This window comes from Palaemon carinicauda, chromosome 21 (genome assembly GCF_036898095.1).
Source record: "Palaemon carinicauda isolate YSFRI2023 chromosome 21, ASM3689809v2, whole genome shotgun sequence".
NCBI classification, from domain to species: domain Eukaryota; kingdom Metazoa; phylum Arthropoda; class Malacostraca; order Decapoda; family Palaemonidae; genus Palaemon; species Palaemon carinicauda.
In genome coordinates this window covers 33,190,318-33,206,821 of record NC_090745.1, presented here as the reverse complement: position 1 = coordinate 33,206,821, position 16,504 = coordinate 33,190,318, and the positions used below count along the sequence as shown (strand labels likewise).

Here is a 16,504-nt window from a genome sequence, read left to right as displayed (position 1 = left end):
TTGAATGCTACGGATTGATAAAAGAAATTAGAATGAAACCGAGATGATAAATGGGATTCTTGGTTATCATTTAATTTATCATGAGGAAGCATTCAATGCAAGCTGTAACATTATGAATATTAAAGTAGGTAATATGAGTATTAAGGGTGCCCTTTGTGGTGGGGTACCTACAGATCTGGATGTCTACAGACCAGCAGACTGGATTGATAAAGACATAGAAATAGCTATGCCATCCCATAAAAAACCAAACCAATCTACAGGAGGTACAGAAAATTATTTCAAGATCTGCAAATTTCTTTAGAGGAAGGTAGGAACGATTCGCTAAGAAAAGTTATTTGATAAATGCCAAGTCATACACACAATCTGTTATATTGTCCAATTTCAAGACAGAAGATGATGATATAAAATTGGACATCAAACTCCATCTAAACTTTAGCTGTGGAAGGGGTGTGGTTTTCAATAGGGAGCTATATGAATTTACGGAAGAAGGGGTATTGGCTATGTGTCCACTATCAGTGTGGAAAGTACAGAATGTACCTGGAACATCAATGATTATCCTTACTTTCCAGGATGCTGATGTACCTTTTCACATAGACTAGAAAATAAAAGGATTAGAGCTCGACCTTTTAAGCAGAAGCCACAGCAATGTTTTAATTACTCTAAATTTGAGCATCCTTCGAAAGTTTGCAAGAATGATAAAATTTGTAATACTTGCTCCAATCTTCACCATGGAGAATGCACACTTGAGGCAAGGTGCTTGAACTGCAACTCTAATCATAAATCTAATCGTAGGAGCTGCCAGTTTTATAAATTAGAAGCTGCCTTCAATAAATCAGTTATTGAACATGTATGCGTGGGGCATGCCAAGGGATTAATCAATAAATCTACTGCCTATGCAAAGCATTAAAAACAGGAGAAAACGTTCCACGGGAATCATCTAACTCTCTCACTACTGTAGGTAGTTCTCGAAAAAGAAATTCCCCATCTAATGATAAAGTGCTGCGTGATAAGACAAGAACATTTCCTCCTAAAGATTTACTATTGCGTATCAACAAAAAGACATTGCCCACCACTATCCAACTTTCATCCCCCATTACAAAGGATAGTACTAACCTCTCACAGGCCATATGCTTCTTGATTTAATGGAGATTCCACTTGAAACCAAGTTATCAGGTGCACCTGTATTGGGAAGGTACAAAAACCTGGTAGCTCACAACCTATTAATCAGAAAAGAGAGAGACCTCCATCTTTCTCACCTCCTTCCATAAGAAATTTGTACCGTAACTGGAATACAAACCACGCTATTTAATAGGGTTTTTTAAACATAAAACTTACCCGCTGGTTATATAAGAATGGCTAGCGTTCCTGACACCTCGGTAGAACCAATTCAAAACTCGCGGCTAACGCAGGTATGTCAGTTGTACACTAGTGCCCTGGTGGACTACAGGTAGAACCACCCCCACTTCATCAGATTTTTCCTGCCGGTCGTGCTGGTCGGAACGTTGAAAATTCACTCGCTTATTTACATTCAATTGGACGGTTTATTTGGTGATGTACTCTGTCTTTTTGTTTTGGCTTTTGCTTTGGAGTTTTTCCTTTTCAAATATTCTTAAAATCTTTATTATTGGGAGGTTATTTAGTTATTTTGACCTTTTGTTATTGTTTAATTTTCTCTGTCACTTTTCAATATGACCCCTCCCCTTTATATAGGAGGTGTAGTAAAGGTTGTCAGACTCTACTTCCTAAAGGTTCTGTGGATCCGCACACGATTTGTGTTAAATGTAGAGGAAAATCGTGTGCTTATGGGGATCGATGTGAAGAATGTTCTTCGTTAACGGAAAGTCGGTGGGTAGCTTACGAGCGTTATACTCAGAAATTAGAGAAAGATAGAATTAGGAAAGAAAGGATTAGACGTAGTTCTTCCCGTTCTGTGGATTTATCTAGGTCTGATGTAATTAATCCTTTTACCTCCCCCGTAGTGGTAGATCAAGAGCCGAAAGAGCCTACGATGAGGGATATGTTATCCGCAATTCAAGCTCTCGGTGTGAGGGTTGAATCTTTAGCAGCGGACAAAAAACAAATGTCAGAAATTAATTTTCTTAAAAGTGGTCGGACTAGTGATCGTTCAAGTGTTAAAAGTCCGACAAATGTGTTTAGTGTAATGGAGGGCGTGTCTGCGCGATCCTGTCGTTCGCCTAGCCTAAGACCGCTGTCAAGCTCCCGGAAGGGGAGAAGTTATGTCGAAGGGCGAAAGGGAATGAGAGGCTCCATCAGTCGCGTAGACGTTCCCTCGAGTGATCCTGATGGCGTAGCTCAGGGCGCTCACCCTCACCATAGAAAAAGTGAGGTTAGTGCTTTGTCTCCCTCTTCAGATGAGGAGTCACCTGATGATAGGTGGCGTAAGGAATCTAGACCGATTAAGAGGAAAGTTCAGTCAGTGGAACAGCCGCACGTTTCCTCCCCGCAACAGCCGGGTTGTAGTCATTGGGAAACACCTGAACGTTTTCGGTCCCTTGACGAGTGTTCGTCTGCGAAGCGCTCGAAGGTGGTTTCTGAGGTGGATAGAGTAATGGATTCGGATGCGGAGTTAATTTCTGGTTCGTGTGTAACGATTCATGCTCCTCCTCTTCCTTCGGACTGGGATTCGTCTCCCGAAAGGAATAAAGATGTGGAGAGCGATGAAGAAGACGAATTCGCTATAGAAAAGGCTGTACAATTATCTCCTCAGAACGATCCAAAGTGGAATATGTTGTTAAACATGAAACAACAACTCTCGTCGATGATGCAGTCTTATCGACCGGTCGTTGGCAGTGAGGCTGGGCTTCAGTCTTCTGTGGTAGACCCGTTGTCGCACTGGCGGCCTGTTGTCTCTGGGACTGATGTGATATTGCACAGGCGGTCTCCCAAGTCCACTGTTCAGCGGAAGGTTGGAGTAGATTTGTTTCGGCAGAGCGCTGTTTCTCAACAAATATCAAAGGAGTATTCAGCTGATATTCAAGTCAAGCGTGTTAACGTTCGCCAAGTGGCGAAGCTAGCTGCGAAGCGGCAAGATGGAAGCAGGCGCAATGCGCAAGCGGAGCCGAAGCGGCAGCGCGGCGAGCCTCAGGAGTTAATTGATGAAGGCCAACAACGCCAGGTAGGCTCTAAGCGCCAGCGTGACGACCTACAACAATCGAGCCATGAATGGACAGAGCACCAGCGCATGAGCGCAGCGCGCCAGGACTCCTCGGAGCGGCAGTGCGATTATCGCGTGAATGTGGCGCGGCAGGAGGCGGCGCCAGCCAGACTCGCCCCATTATAGAATCAATAGTGACAGTAAACGCAAGTCGAGTGACTGTCAGTTGGAAACTAATATGGAACAACGCAAGCGCGCCCATGTCGACACTGTTGAGCCCACACAGGAGGGTCAACGTTTAGGACAAAACGTAGCCGCAACCTCTGTATTAGAAGATCAGGATGAGGCTCTCTCTCATGAGGAACAGTTGGAGGATATCTCGGAAGATGAGGAGGAGAAACCACCTCAACATTCGGTGGATTTCAAAAAGTTAATGTTAGTCTTCTCTGAGTTATTTCCAGACAATGATTCAGCGGTTACTCCTCGATCTCCCCCTTCTGAGTTTACCTTAGGTAGGACAGTGAAGACTTCTATTTATACTAGAATGGTGCTTTCCCGCTCTTCTAAGAGAGCATTAAAATTAATGGGAACATGGATGGAAACAAGAAAAGCTTTGGGCAAGACATGCTTCGCTTTTCCACCAGCTAAGTTAGCCTCTAAATCGAACGTTTGGTATGAGACGGGAGAGGTCTTAGGTTTGGGAGCTCCGGCGTCTGCGCAGGGAGACTTCTCAAACCTCATGGATGCTCCTCGTCGCATGGCCATGAGGAGGACTAAAGTGTTGTGGTTTATGTCTGAATTTGATCACCTCTTGAAAGGATTGTTTAGAGCATTTGAGGTATTTCATTTACTGGACTGGTCACTGGGAGCCTTAAGCAGAAGAGTGACCGAGATGAAGGACATGGACACAAGTAGTCCTATCCAGCTTATGTCATGTATGGACAGAGCAGTCAGGGATGGTTCTAATGAGCTTGCTGCTTTGTTTACTGCAGGAGTTATAAAGAAAAGAGCTACTTTTATGTTCTTTCCTCTCTGCGGGTGTCACTCCATGTCAGAGATCGGAGTTGCTTTTTGCGCCCATGTCTTCGGCTCTATTTCCGCAGGATTTAGTTAAGGAAGTGGCTGCAAACTTGACTCAGAAGGCTACTCAGGATTTGGTTACTAAAACAGCCAGTAAGGTTTTGTCTACGTCCTTCTCTTCTCGTAGAACTAAAGAAGGGACGTCGTATTCTCATTCTGCTCAGCCCTTTCGAGGTAAAAGTACAGGGAGAAGTACTTTCAAGCCAGAAGCAAGGAAGCAAAGGAAAAGAGGAGCCAAGTCCAGCCAGGGCAGGGTCTGATGGCTCTCCCCTTCAAACAGTAGGAGCCAGGCTGAACAGCTTCTGGCAGGCCTGGGAGAAGAAGGGAGCGGATCCTTGGTCGTTACGTCTTCTAAAGGAAGGTTACAAAATTCCGTTTGTATTAAAGCCTCCTTTAGTCGCAGATCCGGTGGATCTCTCGCCCAAGTACAGGAGAGGAACGAAGAGGCAAGCCATGCATCTACAAGTGTCGCTTTTACTCGAGAAGAGGGCGATAGAAAGGGTGCAGGATTTGGAGTTTCCAGGGTTTTACAACCGCTTATTCCTAGTTCCCAAGAATTCAGGGGAATGGAGACCGGTTCTGGATGTAAGCGCCCTCAACCGCTACGTCCAGAACTCGAAATTTACTATGGAGACTCAGAAGACTGTGCTGGCAGCAGTGAGAAAAGGCGACTGGATGGTACTCTAAAGTATCGAATAAAAGTACTGGGTGGAAAAAATCTCAATATTCAATAAAAGTACTGATGGAACAAAAGTACTGGGTGGAAAAAATCTCAATATTTAATAAAAGTACTGATGGAATAAAAGTACCGAGTGGAAAAAATCTCTAAATTTAATAAAAGTAATGCCCGGAAAAAAAACTCGAAATTTTATAAAAGTACTGGATGGAATAAAAGCACTGACTGGAAAATTAACAATTTCTTGAAGGGCGAGTCTGCAATAGTATTGCATATTCTTTCGCTTCATTTTTCTAATTCTACGATAGTTTTACATGCTGCCCAAAAATTTACGACGTTAAATTCAGGACGCAGATATGATGTATTTATTTTACTATTACAGTATTATTAGTTTTATTTATCTTTTTATATTTTATTATTGCGCTCGCCATGAATAGCGAGTAGCCCTACGATTGTACTCGCCAACGACAAATTCAACTCAGCAGTGTCCAAGGCTAGGCGAGCCCAATATCCCAAAATCCTGAAACCGTCCCCACCTCAAAAAAAATAAATAAATAAAAATAAAGAGGAGAAAGAAAACAAACTATTTATTACTGTAAAAAAACTTTCACCAGGTAAAATTCACTCAGTATTATAATTTATTCATCTTGAAAACAGGATATCTACCGTCTATCCCGTGTCATAAGACGCTACAAGTGGTAAGACGCACCCTTAAATTAGCAAGGCAGTTCTACTAGAAAAAAAAAATTAGGATTTTAAAAACTTCTTAGTACAAATCCCTAGTCAGATTCTAGAGTGATAACTGTCTTGCAACGTAACTTTTCTTATTTTGGGTGAATTATGAAATTTTTAAGTTAATATTAATTAGCTATAGGCCGATTATCCCAATTTTATTACATATTCATATAAGAAACCTCTAAAGTTGTCATAGTTTCCACCACAACAACACGTTTAGTCAGAGTGTTTGGTGTTTCAAGTGTTGTTTACATTAAAGCAGTGTTGCCAAATGTGCATAAAATTTTGTTAAAGATTTACAATTCTAGCACTAATTCCAAAATTCCTCGTACAGCCCATAAATTTTCACACAAAATGTAATTATTGATTTAAGAAATCTAGACACTCTTTTAGGTGGAATAATTTTGTTACTGTTTATGTGTTTCTAGGTCTAGTTACTTTTCTGCTAACTTGGTAATACTGCACTCAACAAACAGGAATTTTTTCCAACTGTCAGTGTATTATTTCGTAACTCAGGCAACAAAGTCATTATCAATATATTGCTTTATTACAAAATGTCAACAAAATATCAGACTATAGATATATACATCATAAACAACTCTGTCATAGCGTCGTCTGCTATGAGACTTGGTTGGCATGTTTTCTTGTAGAAGAGGTTTAGCAAGTCATCAACTGATTACAAAAAAAAAAGAAAAAATTGCTACTGTACTTCATTGAAGGATGTGCAATATAAAAATAAATGAATTTATTACATATTAATGATAATTGTAGGATTATATTCTATCTCGTGAGTTTGAGTGCTTGTATGTCAATAGTTGGGTGTTTGAAGGGTGTCAAACTCCCTTATACAATTTTTTCTTAAGTGTTAAGACGCAGGGTGATTTTGGAGGGCACTTTTCGTGAAAAAAGGTGCGTCTTATGACACGGGAAATACGGTACTTCTAAATTTGTCATATTTTTATTGAGTTACTGTATTCATTGTGTATTAGTGTTTTTTATATTAACTATTGTACACTGCCATATAAGAAATACCGTACGTAGTAGTAACGTAGATATAGACTACTTGTACGGTGAGTTTGAATGATGCTAGTAGACCTGCTGAAAAGTGACCACTTACAAGTGATACCTTAGCTAATGCAGCTGTATTCCTTATTGTTGTCCAACCTCTTCTACCTTTTATCCCCAGTTGCACATGGTGAGTGAATGGTCTCATTGTCCCCAGCACCTTATTATATTGCCCAAATTCATGAATGTACAATCCTTATGTAAATACTATATGAACTAATTGAGGTCTTATCAAGCTTTTATTTCATATTCATCTGTTTACTGTACTTTACAAATGTTTTCTCATCTTGTCATTGGTTAGAAAGACTTTTCCTCGCCTTTCATAATTTTTTGTACGGTACATTTCACAGAATATGTTCCTGTTTTAACTCTGACATTGATTTTATTATTTTTTTTTATTGATAGGACTATGTATGTCCCCGATGTAATAGTGGATTTATTGAAGAGTTGGATGGACGTGCCGAAAATTCTGATAGTGATACATCAAGTGATATGGACTTAGAGCAATTTGACACGTGGGACATGCTGCAAGATGTCACTTCTGGTGGACAAGGGGCCTCATCATCTCCATCAGGGTCAGCTTCAGGCCCAGGAACCAGGAGGAGTCAGCGTTTAAGGCATCTTAACCCTAGGCACGGACGAAGGAGGTAGGATTGTGCATATTTTTCATTTGTATGTGATATCATTACCTGTTAGTTGATAGATTTTCTTTTGAAGAGTCACATATCAATTGGGAAATATCAAAATTGTGCAACCAGTGATGCAGTATTTGTAAGTGACACTAGTAAAGGGGGAAAATGGTAGAGGTATGCTAGCTTATCGGAAGCCGCTGTTCTGTTGTACAAGAAAGTGATGTGGATTTTTTGCAACATCTTTCCCCTACCAGAGGGTAAATGCTGTACAGTATTAGAGTATCCATAGTTGTTGAAAGCCTTTTACAAAATCTATACTGTACTCTATAATCTAGATAATGAGATATTGCCTGTCTGTTGATTGAGAATTTGATGTAGATGCGAGGTAGTCTCCAATGTCTCAGCCTCATGTGTTAGACTTGTAATCCACCATCACTTTCAGAGTATTGAATTCTTGCTCTTTGCATTTTTTTTGTGTATCCTGATCAGAATAACTCCTTGATTTTAAAAGTAGGTTTGTCATTTTTGTGCTACTGTTCATCAGTGACTAAGCTTGTTTTGGAAAGCCATGCTTTTTCACATTAGTAACACCAATAAAAAATTTAGGGGGTTTAACAGGATTACTTAATTTGAGAGTCTTCAACTTGTAAAAGAATTAAAAGTAGAGCACAGGCAAGAGTTTCCTTAATCCCTGTATGAATGGCAACATGGAATAGGAGTCCTTCAATGATAGGAAACATTTTAACATCTGTAAACTGTCAAATGATTCACCTTATATTTTTCTCTTGCAGAGTGAGTGGAGGAGAGAGACATGCTCTCGCACCTTTAATACATGACCTTATCATGCAGATGACTACAGGAGTAATTGAGGCTAGTGTAGGAGGTCCAGAATTTGCTGGGGCTCCCATAGGCATCGATCTCCCAGGTTTCCCAGTTTTAGTAGCATCTAATCTAGCCTCAAACCCTGGCGACTATGCATGGGGCAGGGGAGGACTGGATGCTATCATAACTCAGTTGATGAATCAGTTGGATGGGACTGGTCCTCCTCCTTTATCTCGAGATCAAATATCACAAATACCAACTGTTAACATCACCAAAGATCAGGCTGGTAAGTCTTTACAAATCATAGTTCTTATTGCCTCAAGATATTATTTTGTAAGTGGCTTTTGTCGTGTGGTGCAGGATTTGCTCTAGCCACAAATAAAGTCCCCACGAAATGAATGAGATCAATTTTATGATGTTCTAACTCTCACACACCATCTGCTGAACTCTCTACCTCTAGTGAGCAGCTCTACATGTATCGTGAATTCTTACAGCTTTTTTTATATTAAAATTCTAATAAAGATTATTAGATTTTTTTTACGACCAACATTTATATCAGCTGATCCTGCTACTGAAAGCCTATGAGCCAACAAAAGTATAAAAAATTCTTACTGCTATTAGTATGAAAGGAAATTTGATACTAATTAAGATGTTAAACACATTTCTATTAACTTTTAAAAGTATTTCATGTAAAAATAGCTGAATGAATTCTCAATACATATGTGGGCTAGATCTCCATAGGTAGAACAATTAGCTAAACTAAATCTCTTTCAAAGAGCAAATGGAGTCTCTGCAGATAGACAGTAAACTTTTTGAAACATCCAAAATCCTTGTAACTCTCTCTCTCAATTGATATTTGTTTCTACACGAATACTACAAAGCCTCGTCCTTTAGTAGGAATGTACTTGGTTCGAACTTTGGCTATTAAAATAGACGAAAATAGACGTACTCCATGCACCGTCAATTGGCTGTTTTAAGTTTTTCTTTTTCTGGTTTATGGTCAACAGTTCGTTTTGTGCAAGGACTAAAGGTTTTGCATTATTCCCAAAAATTGTAGCCAACTGACAGTTTCTGTGTAACCTGCCAACATACAAATTTGTTCTTGTTCATTCCTTGCTAGTGTGTAGTCGTGAAGGTGATGGCGTCGTAACTTAAGAAGGAAAGAAACGTTCTTGCACACTGTCGATCGAAGGAGAACTAGAAGTTATTCCTTTATTACTGCTGCACCTTTGTCTTTTGCACCAAGATGAGATCTACGTGTTTGTTGGAGTTAGAGCACACTGGCATTCAGAATAGGAAAGGGCGACGGCTTTCTTTTCCTCATTTTGGACCATTACTCCTTCAAGACTGATCACTATGAGTTTCATCTAAATGTCTTTACCATTTCTCTTCCCATGAGAGTGTTTCCCAATCCTTTTCTGGAAATGAAAAAGTTACTGTAAGATTACACACCCATTAGAGTGCTACTATGCATTAGGATGCTACTATGTGTTCGCGTGCTCCCAAGAGTGTGCCACCTCATCTGTTATAAGAGATCACTCACTCCTACAGGAGCACCATCTCGCCTGTTGACGATCGCGTGCTCCTACAGGAACGCCACCGCTCCTGTGCGCAAATCGCATACATCTATGGAAGTGTCACCTTATATGTGCGCTATCGCGCACCTTTTCATTTGGTTAAAGTTATGTTCCCAATCGCCTGCTCGCATCTTTCCTGATTGCAGTTGCTCACCATCTCTCCTGATTGCAGTTGCTCACCATCTCTCCTGATTGCAGTTACGCAGCATCTCTCCTGATTGCATTTGTGCGCCATCTCTCCTGATTGCAGTTGCGCGCCATGTCTCCTGATTGCAGTTGCGCGCCATCTCTCCTGATTGCAGTTGCGCGCCATCTCTCCTGATTGCAGTTGCGCGCCATCTCTCCTGATTGCAGTTGCGCGCCATCTCTCCTGATTGCAGTTGCGCGCCATCTCTCCTGATTGCAGTTGCGCGCCATCTCGCCTCCTCACAGTTGTGCGCCATCTCGCCTCCTCGCAGTTGCGCACCATCTCGCCTGCTCACAGTTGCACGCCATCTCGCCTGCTCACAGTTGCGCACCCTCTTCTGATTACAGTTGCACATCATCTCACTTGCTCGCAGTTGCGCACCATCTCACTCCTGCTCACGTTCGTGCGCTATTTCACCTGCTCGCGATCACACATCATCTCACCTGCTTGTGATCGCATGCCATCTCACCTGCTCACAATCATCCACCACCTCACTGTCTCGTAAGGGTGCGCACCTATGGGAATGCCATTTAGAAGCTCAAAGCCATACTGCAAGAAAAACCGGCACCTGATACTACCCAGGATATGTCCCCTCATGTCGCAGGAACAACGTACTGAGGAGTAACCCCACCAGCCATGATATCTCTAACCAAGACAACTACCGATTGTGATACCTCCGACCAAGACACCTCTGATCAGCGACCGGACATCCTACCTACACTGGATACCCTCTCAGTGATTTCTCCCACCAATCAAAAGGTCAGCTGTCAGAGGACAAGATGGTGACTCATTGCCCATGAATGAGTGGGAAGGCAGGAAGGCAGGCTGACTGAACTACAGTTGCTCCTAGCTAGCGGCTTAGCCAATGAGAATTTGTCACCCTATCCACGTCACCATTCACTCTGCCCACAACATCTGAGGCTGCCATTGTTAATCCACCGCCTCTCCGCCTAAGCCAGATTGCCATATGTAACGACGTAGCCAGCATCGTTTCCACCACTCTACTCCCGCCTGAGGAAGGGAGACGACACTCCAGAAACACGTAGCTTGTTTGCTGTATTCTTTTACCTGACTTGTAAATTTTACCCGACTTGTAAATTTTACTGTAAAACCTTGATTTGCCAGTTACTCCTGAATTTGACTACTCACCATGAAGGATGACTTTTGCCTAATAATTCTGAAAAGAATATAATAAGAGCCAATGAGAAGACAGTACAAGATCAATGCAACTGAGGCAGCCATTGTCAGAAAGAGGGTCTACTACCCAAATTTATTATTATTATTATTGATAGCTAAGCTACAACCTTAGTGCAAAAGCAGGATGCTATAAGCTCAAGGGCTCCAAGAGGGAAAAATAGCTCACTGAGGAAAGGAAATAAGGAAATAAATAAGCTACAAGAGAAGTAATAAACAATCAAAATAAAATATTTGTAGAACAAGAGAAGTAGGTTGGCTACTGAAATCTACTGGCCCGGGGGTGGTCAGAAACTACCAACAGCTTGTTGCAAATTTCAACAGTTGAAGCTCTAGCCAAGCTTAAAGTATATTCCTATTAAAGGACTCGCAAGATTTTTTATAGTTTCGAAAAATAAAAATTTTGTCATTTTTAAAAGTTGGGATTTAAACAAGACCTGCTGATCTACAAAGCAATAAGAAGGTTTTTACTTGAGTTGTGTAATTTAAGTGTTTACTAAACATAGGATTGAGGATAATCAAAGCATAAAGAACACTAAGTTAGTTCTTTTTTTCTTGTTAGTTAATGAAATTTTTAATCCTGTACATAAGAGAAAAAATCAGAACATATCATAGATCCCAGACAAAGGTGCATGTGTTAACATGCCTTAATTGTGTTCATAAGGAAATTATCATTAAAGTATTGTGCTCAAAGTTTTAATACTGTATAGAAGAAAGACAAAGTATAAGATTTGCATGTCAAGAAAGTTTATTACCTTTCATGCCATTTGATCTAAAGTTAGGCTTAGGACTGCCCTTTATCACGGTATTTCATAATTAATGTTATCTTATCAGTAACTATGAAGGCAATAATTGTTAATGCTACTGTTTACTAGTCATGGCTAAATGCACTCACCAATGTTTTTGTGTGGGCAAGTAAATACTGAAGGGTTATGAACTGATCAAGTTTTTTACTTTTTCGATATTCTAATACTCCAGTATACTGTACAGTAATAGCATGAGATACAAATGCACTGCGATACTATTTTTTTTGAAATACGACGATACATTGTATCATTACTTACACCCTAAGGTAAGACAATTTTTTTGAGATACGGTTTAAAAAATTGCGCGACGCAATCCGTAGGTGGCAGAGTGTTCGTTCTATTACCCAAGTCGATCCGAACGCTTACTTAGCACCAAAGGTTACCTGAACTTCTCTTCCAGTGTGTTCTTTGTCGTTGTTCAGAAAACGTTGTGTTGTGTGTTTACGATTCTCATGTGTTTTCCTTTATTTTATTAACATTTATTAACATTTATTCTGTGAACCATGGCTCCTATATCTAAGGATAAGGATGGGGATAAGAAAAAAAAACCTAGAAAAGGACGTCGGTAGAAATAGAGCGTGAGATAATAGGAAAGCATGAACGAGGTGTGAGAATCTGTGATTTGGCCGCAATGCGTCCACCATATCCATCATTCTCAAAGAAAAGGACGCAATAAAGAAGGTGCAGCTTTCTAAAGGCGAAACTATGATGTCAAAGTTGCGTTCGGATTTGCATAATGAGAGGGAGCGCCTACCTTTGATAAGAGGGAGCGCCTACCTTTGATATGGATAAAAGAAAAGGAAAGGAACTGGCTGGTGACTCGGTTACAGAAACTAAAATATCTAAAAAGGCTATTGCCATCTTCAATGACCTTAAACAGGATGCAGCTGAGGAGGGAGGAGAGTCATTGCAAGGCACTGGAGATGAGTTTAGAGCCAGCCGTGGCTGGTTTGAAAATTTCAAAAAACAAACTGGTATTCCCTTACTCATTAGGCATGGCGAAGTTGCAAGTGCAGATGTGAAGGCTGCTGAAGAATTTATTCAACATTTAATTCTATTGTTGCCAAGGAAGTCTACATACCTCAACAGGTATTTAATTATGATGAGACACCGCTTTTTTTTTGGGGGGAGGGGGTAAATGCCAAGGAGGATCTATATCACCGCTGAGGAAAAGAAGTTTCCTGGACATAAGCCCATGAAGGATAAGGCTTACTCTCGCCCTTTGCGCTAACGCTACCGGTGATTGTGAGGTGAAGCTGTTGTTGATGTACCACTCCGAGAATCCCAGGGCCTTTAAAGCTCATAAGGTGTTGAAAGAAAATCGACAATCATGTAGCTTGTTTTGGGTGAATTTCTTACCCTTGGAATGGATTAATTCTGTTTCTTTTAATTCAAATGGGAATAATTATTTTGAGATACAATTTTTTTTTCTTAGATACGTCGGCGGTCATGGAACAAATCAAATTCGTGTCTCAAGGTATTACTATGATGCGTTAACTGCATGTACAGGGTATTAGGTAATTATTAATTGAAAAAGAAAAGTTGCCAGAAAAATTAAGTGATAATTCATTGGAGATACAGTCAAGAGATGTTGTAAGATGTTGGGAAAAAAGAAAGGTTTTTATTATTTATAAGAAAAAGACTGGCTTAAAAGTAATTTATACAGTACTACTCTGTGCAACATACTGCAGGGAATTCTTATTAAATTATTGGTCATAACACTTTAGGTCACCAAAGAAACACTGCAAACAATGGTTGGAAACAGGAAAGAACAAAAAAATTAGATTGCAGATGATATCTCCTGGTTGGGATTGGGTTTACTTCCTTCACGAAGATGTATGTAATATAAATGGGGTTTGTCCGTGTTGCAATTTAGGTATTTGTTCTGCTGAACAACATTTCTAGTATTTTACAGGGTTTAAGTACAGATCATTATCTGTATGAAGTTTTTTTTTTTACAAGGGAAATTAGAGCAGAACAAAATGGAAGTGTTAAAAGGAGTGTAATAAGCTACCAAAAGAACCAGATTAGAGATGAATGAAAATTGTAAAGAACCTATACCTGTAGTAATATCCAAAACATACTGTGCTAGGTACACTAGGAGGGACCCACTACTACCTGTACCGCAAGTAAATGGGTGAATTTTAGACTCACAAGGCATAGGAAAATCACTTTTCATGGGATACACATTATAAAAAAAATTGTCTAAATAGTAAGTAAAAACCTTTGTATACCTTATCTAGAGGTTTTCCTATCTTTAACTTAGGGTGAGCCTTTTGCTTGAATTGATATTGACAAGGGTTGGAAATTGTTTTGATGTTTACTGGTTTTCATTCCTCTTTGGATAAAAGCAATCACAACTTAAGAACTGCTAAAAGAGGAAGAGGAGGAGGCAGTGTGCTGGGAGTATAAGGATTGGGGTTGCTAATACATGGGCTGTAACTACAACTTAAGAATTTAGTTAGCTGTTTCCATGTACTGTATTGTAATCGTTAGAATTTTTGTTTTCTGATTAGTCCCAGAATCTCTGCCAGATAATTACCTCATACAGATTACTAATTTTATATAATTACGTTAGTGCCATGGTAAGCTTTTAATATTTTTTATTACTTTCCAATTCTAGAACAAGGACTACAATGTTCGGTATGTATGGAGGACTTCAAAGAAGATGAGGGTGTACGCCAGTTGCATTGTGAACATTGCTATCACAGTGACTGTATCATTCCATGGTTAGAACTTGTGAGTATCTTACACTAGATTTCAAAACTTTACTTGGCCACTATTGAATAACTGCAAAAGATGTTATCCGAATCCTTTCTTGTATTTTAGTTGTAAATCTGTGTTTTTGTCGTCTTGTAAGTGTGACGAAGGTTTGAATAACTTGATTGATATTATCCTTAGTATACGGTACTGTGATGTGCTTGGACTGTCACATTTCTTGATTCTTATTCGAGGATTTAGGTCTTTGGATTTAAAAAGATTAGGTATTTCCCTTCACACCTTCTAGGTTGAGGGTTTTTTTTTTTTTCAGTAGGTCAGATGGACGGAGGATAGCCCATCAAGACCAGTGCTCCCAAGTTATGGAGTAAAAGAGATCCTTGGTGATGAAGAAATTAATTCCATTTGAAATTATGTTCATTAATAATCACATATAGTGTTAGTTCCATGAAATTATTGGTTTTTCCATAAAATTAGGAAATCTAAGAATTGTCCTGTATGATATCAGAAAATCTAGGGAGTGGTAACTGATGTGAAGAAAATTAATTGACTTTTGGTTGCTCTAATGGAAATGTTTGAGTAAAGGCTACCATAGTTTGTGATCAATAGTTAAAAGATTGATTTCCCAAATTTTATTTAAATAAAATTGGGAATATAGTTTTGATTGTTTAAAAGCCAAACAACATTATTACTGAATCGGGAATTGAAATAGGATTTGAAATTTAGTCGTTAAATGCTGGATATTTTATTAGTACAGTACTTTATTATGAAAAAAAGAAATTGAACTCCATAAATGATGAAAAGTCAGTGTATAAAAGTTTTCATAAGTTCTAGGAATCGAAGAAATGGCTATTAAACCATTTTTAATAGAGGTTTTGAACTTTGAATGTGAGTTAATATAAGCCTATTTATAATATATAGTTCATTTAGACCTGTTTTAGAAGTATAAATTTAATATAAAGAATTGAAATGTTGGTTTTCATAGATTTTTATATAGATTATTTTTGTTCCTACACGGATACAAACCCTTGTCCTTTAATAGGAGTATTGTGGTGGATTGTGACCAAACAAACCCCTCACCCTTAATCACTCTTGACAGACAAATATTTCTATAATACAAACTATTCCCTTAGGTTTTTACAAACTAGACTCTTGGACAGAAAGGACTTTTAAACAAAACATAAATTTTAACACTATAGTTATTACAACTAAATAGAAAAATCACATTTAATATAAAAAATAACAAAGCTATTATATATCGCACCCCCATCCAAATCACCAATAAATGTGTATATATGTGCGTGACGAAAGGTAGTAGAGGCTATGCAGTCTTACAGTATATAGCTCTGCCAAAGCTCTGCGGCAAATGGTGTATATTGCCAATTGGTAAGAACAATCAAATGATGCACTTTCTGTGCCCGTTCCTGTTCATCATCAGCGTTCTGTTTAAGAACCAATCTAATAAGCTTTCAAGTTCAGTTGGTCTCTCTCTCTCTCTCTCTCTCTCTCTCTCTCTCTCTCTCTCTCTCTCTCTCTCTCTCTCTCTCTCTCATATATATATTCGATTTTGTTTTGGAAGCATTATTGCATTCTAGGGAATTATGATTATTTAGATAGTTAATTGTACTTTAATAAAACATTTAAGTGCTTTTGTTTTAAATTTCAGGTTTATTACTATTAGGTTAGGCAAACGATAAAATAGCCTGCAAACAATAAAATAGCTTACAGTAAATTATGTTGTACATAGGACATCATAAATGGATTGCATCGGAATTGATGTGATCCATCTCGGATATCGTAGTGTACACTACCAAAATATTTGAAATAGCACCATAATGTACTGCTGGATAAAGTATACTGTACATAGAGAAAGACTATTTATCATGATAAAACATTG

At 39.1% G+C, this 16,504-nt stretch overlaps 1 protein-coding gene across 2 annotated transcripts in view; it reads left to right on the top strand.

Annotated features, from left to right (window-relative positions):
• Positions 1-16,504, top strand: part of LOC137615261 (E3 ubiquitin-protein ligase RNF126-B-like) — a 61,331-nt gene that overhangs the window by 15,771 nt on the left and 29,056 nt on the right. For both annotated transcript variants that reach the window (XM_068344986.1, XM_068344987.1), the window contains exons 2-4: positions 7,077-7,318; positions 8,095-8,411; positions 14,513-14,628. In XM_068344986.1, the coding sequence (XP_068201087.1) occupies positions 7,077-7,318; positions 8,095-8,411; positions 14,513-14,628 (675 nt within the window). The remainder of the gene's footprint in view (positions 1-7,076; positions 7,319-8,094; positions 8,412-14,512; positions 14,629-16,504) is intronic.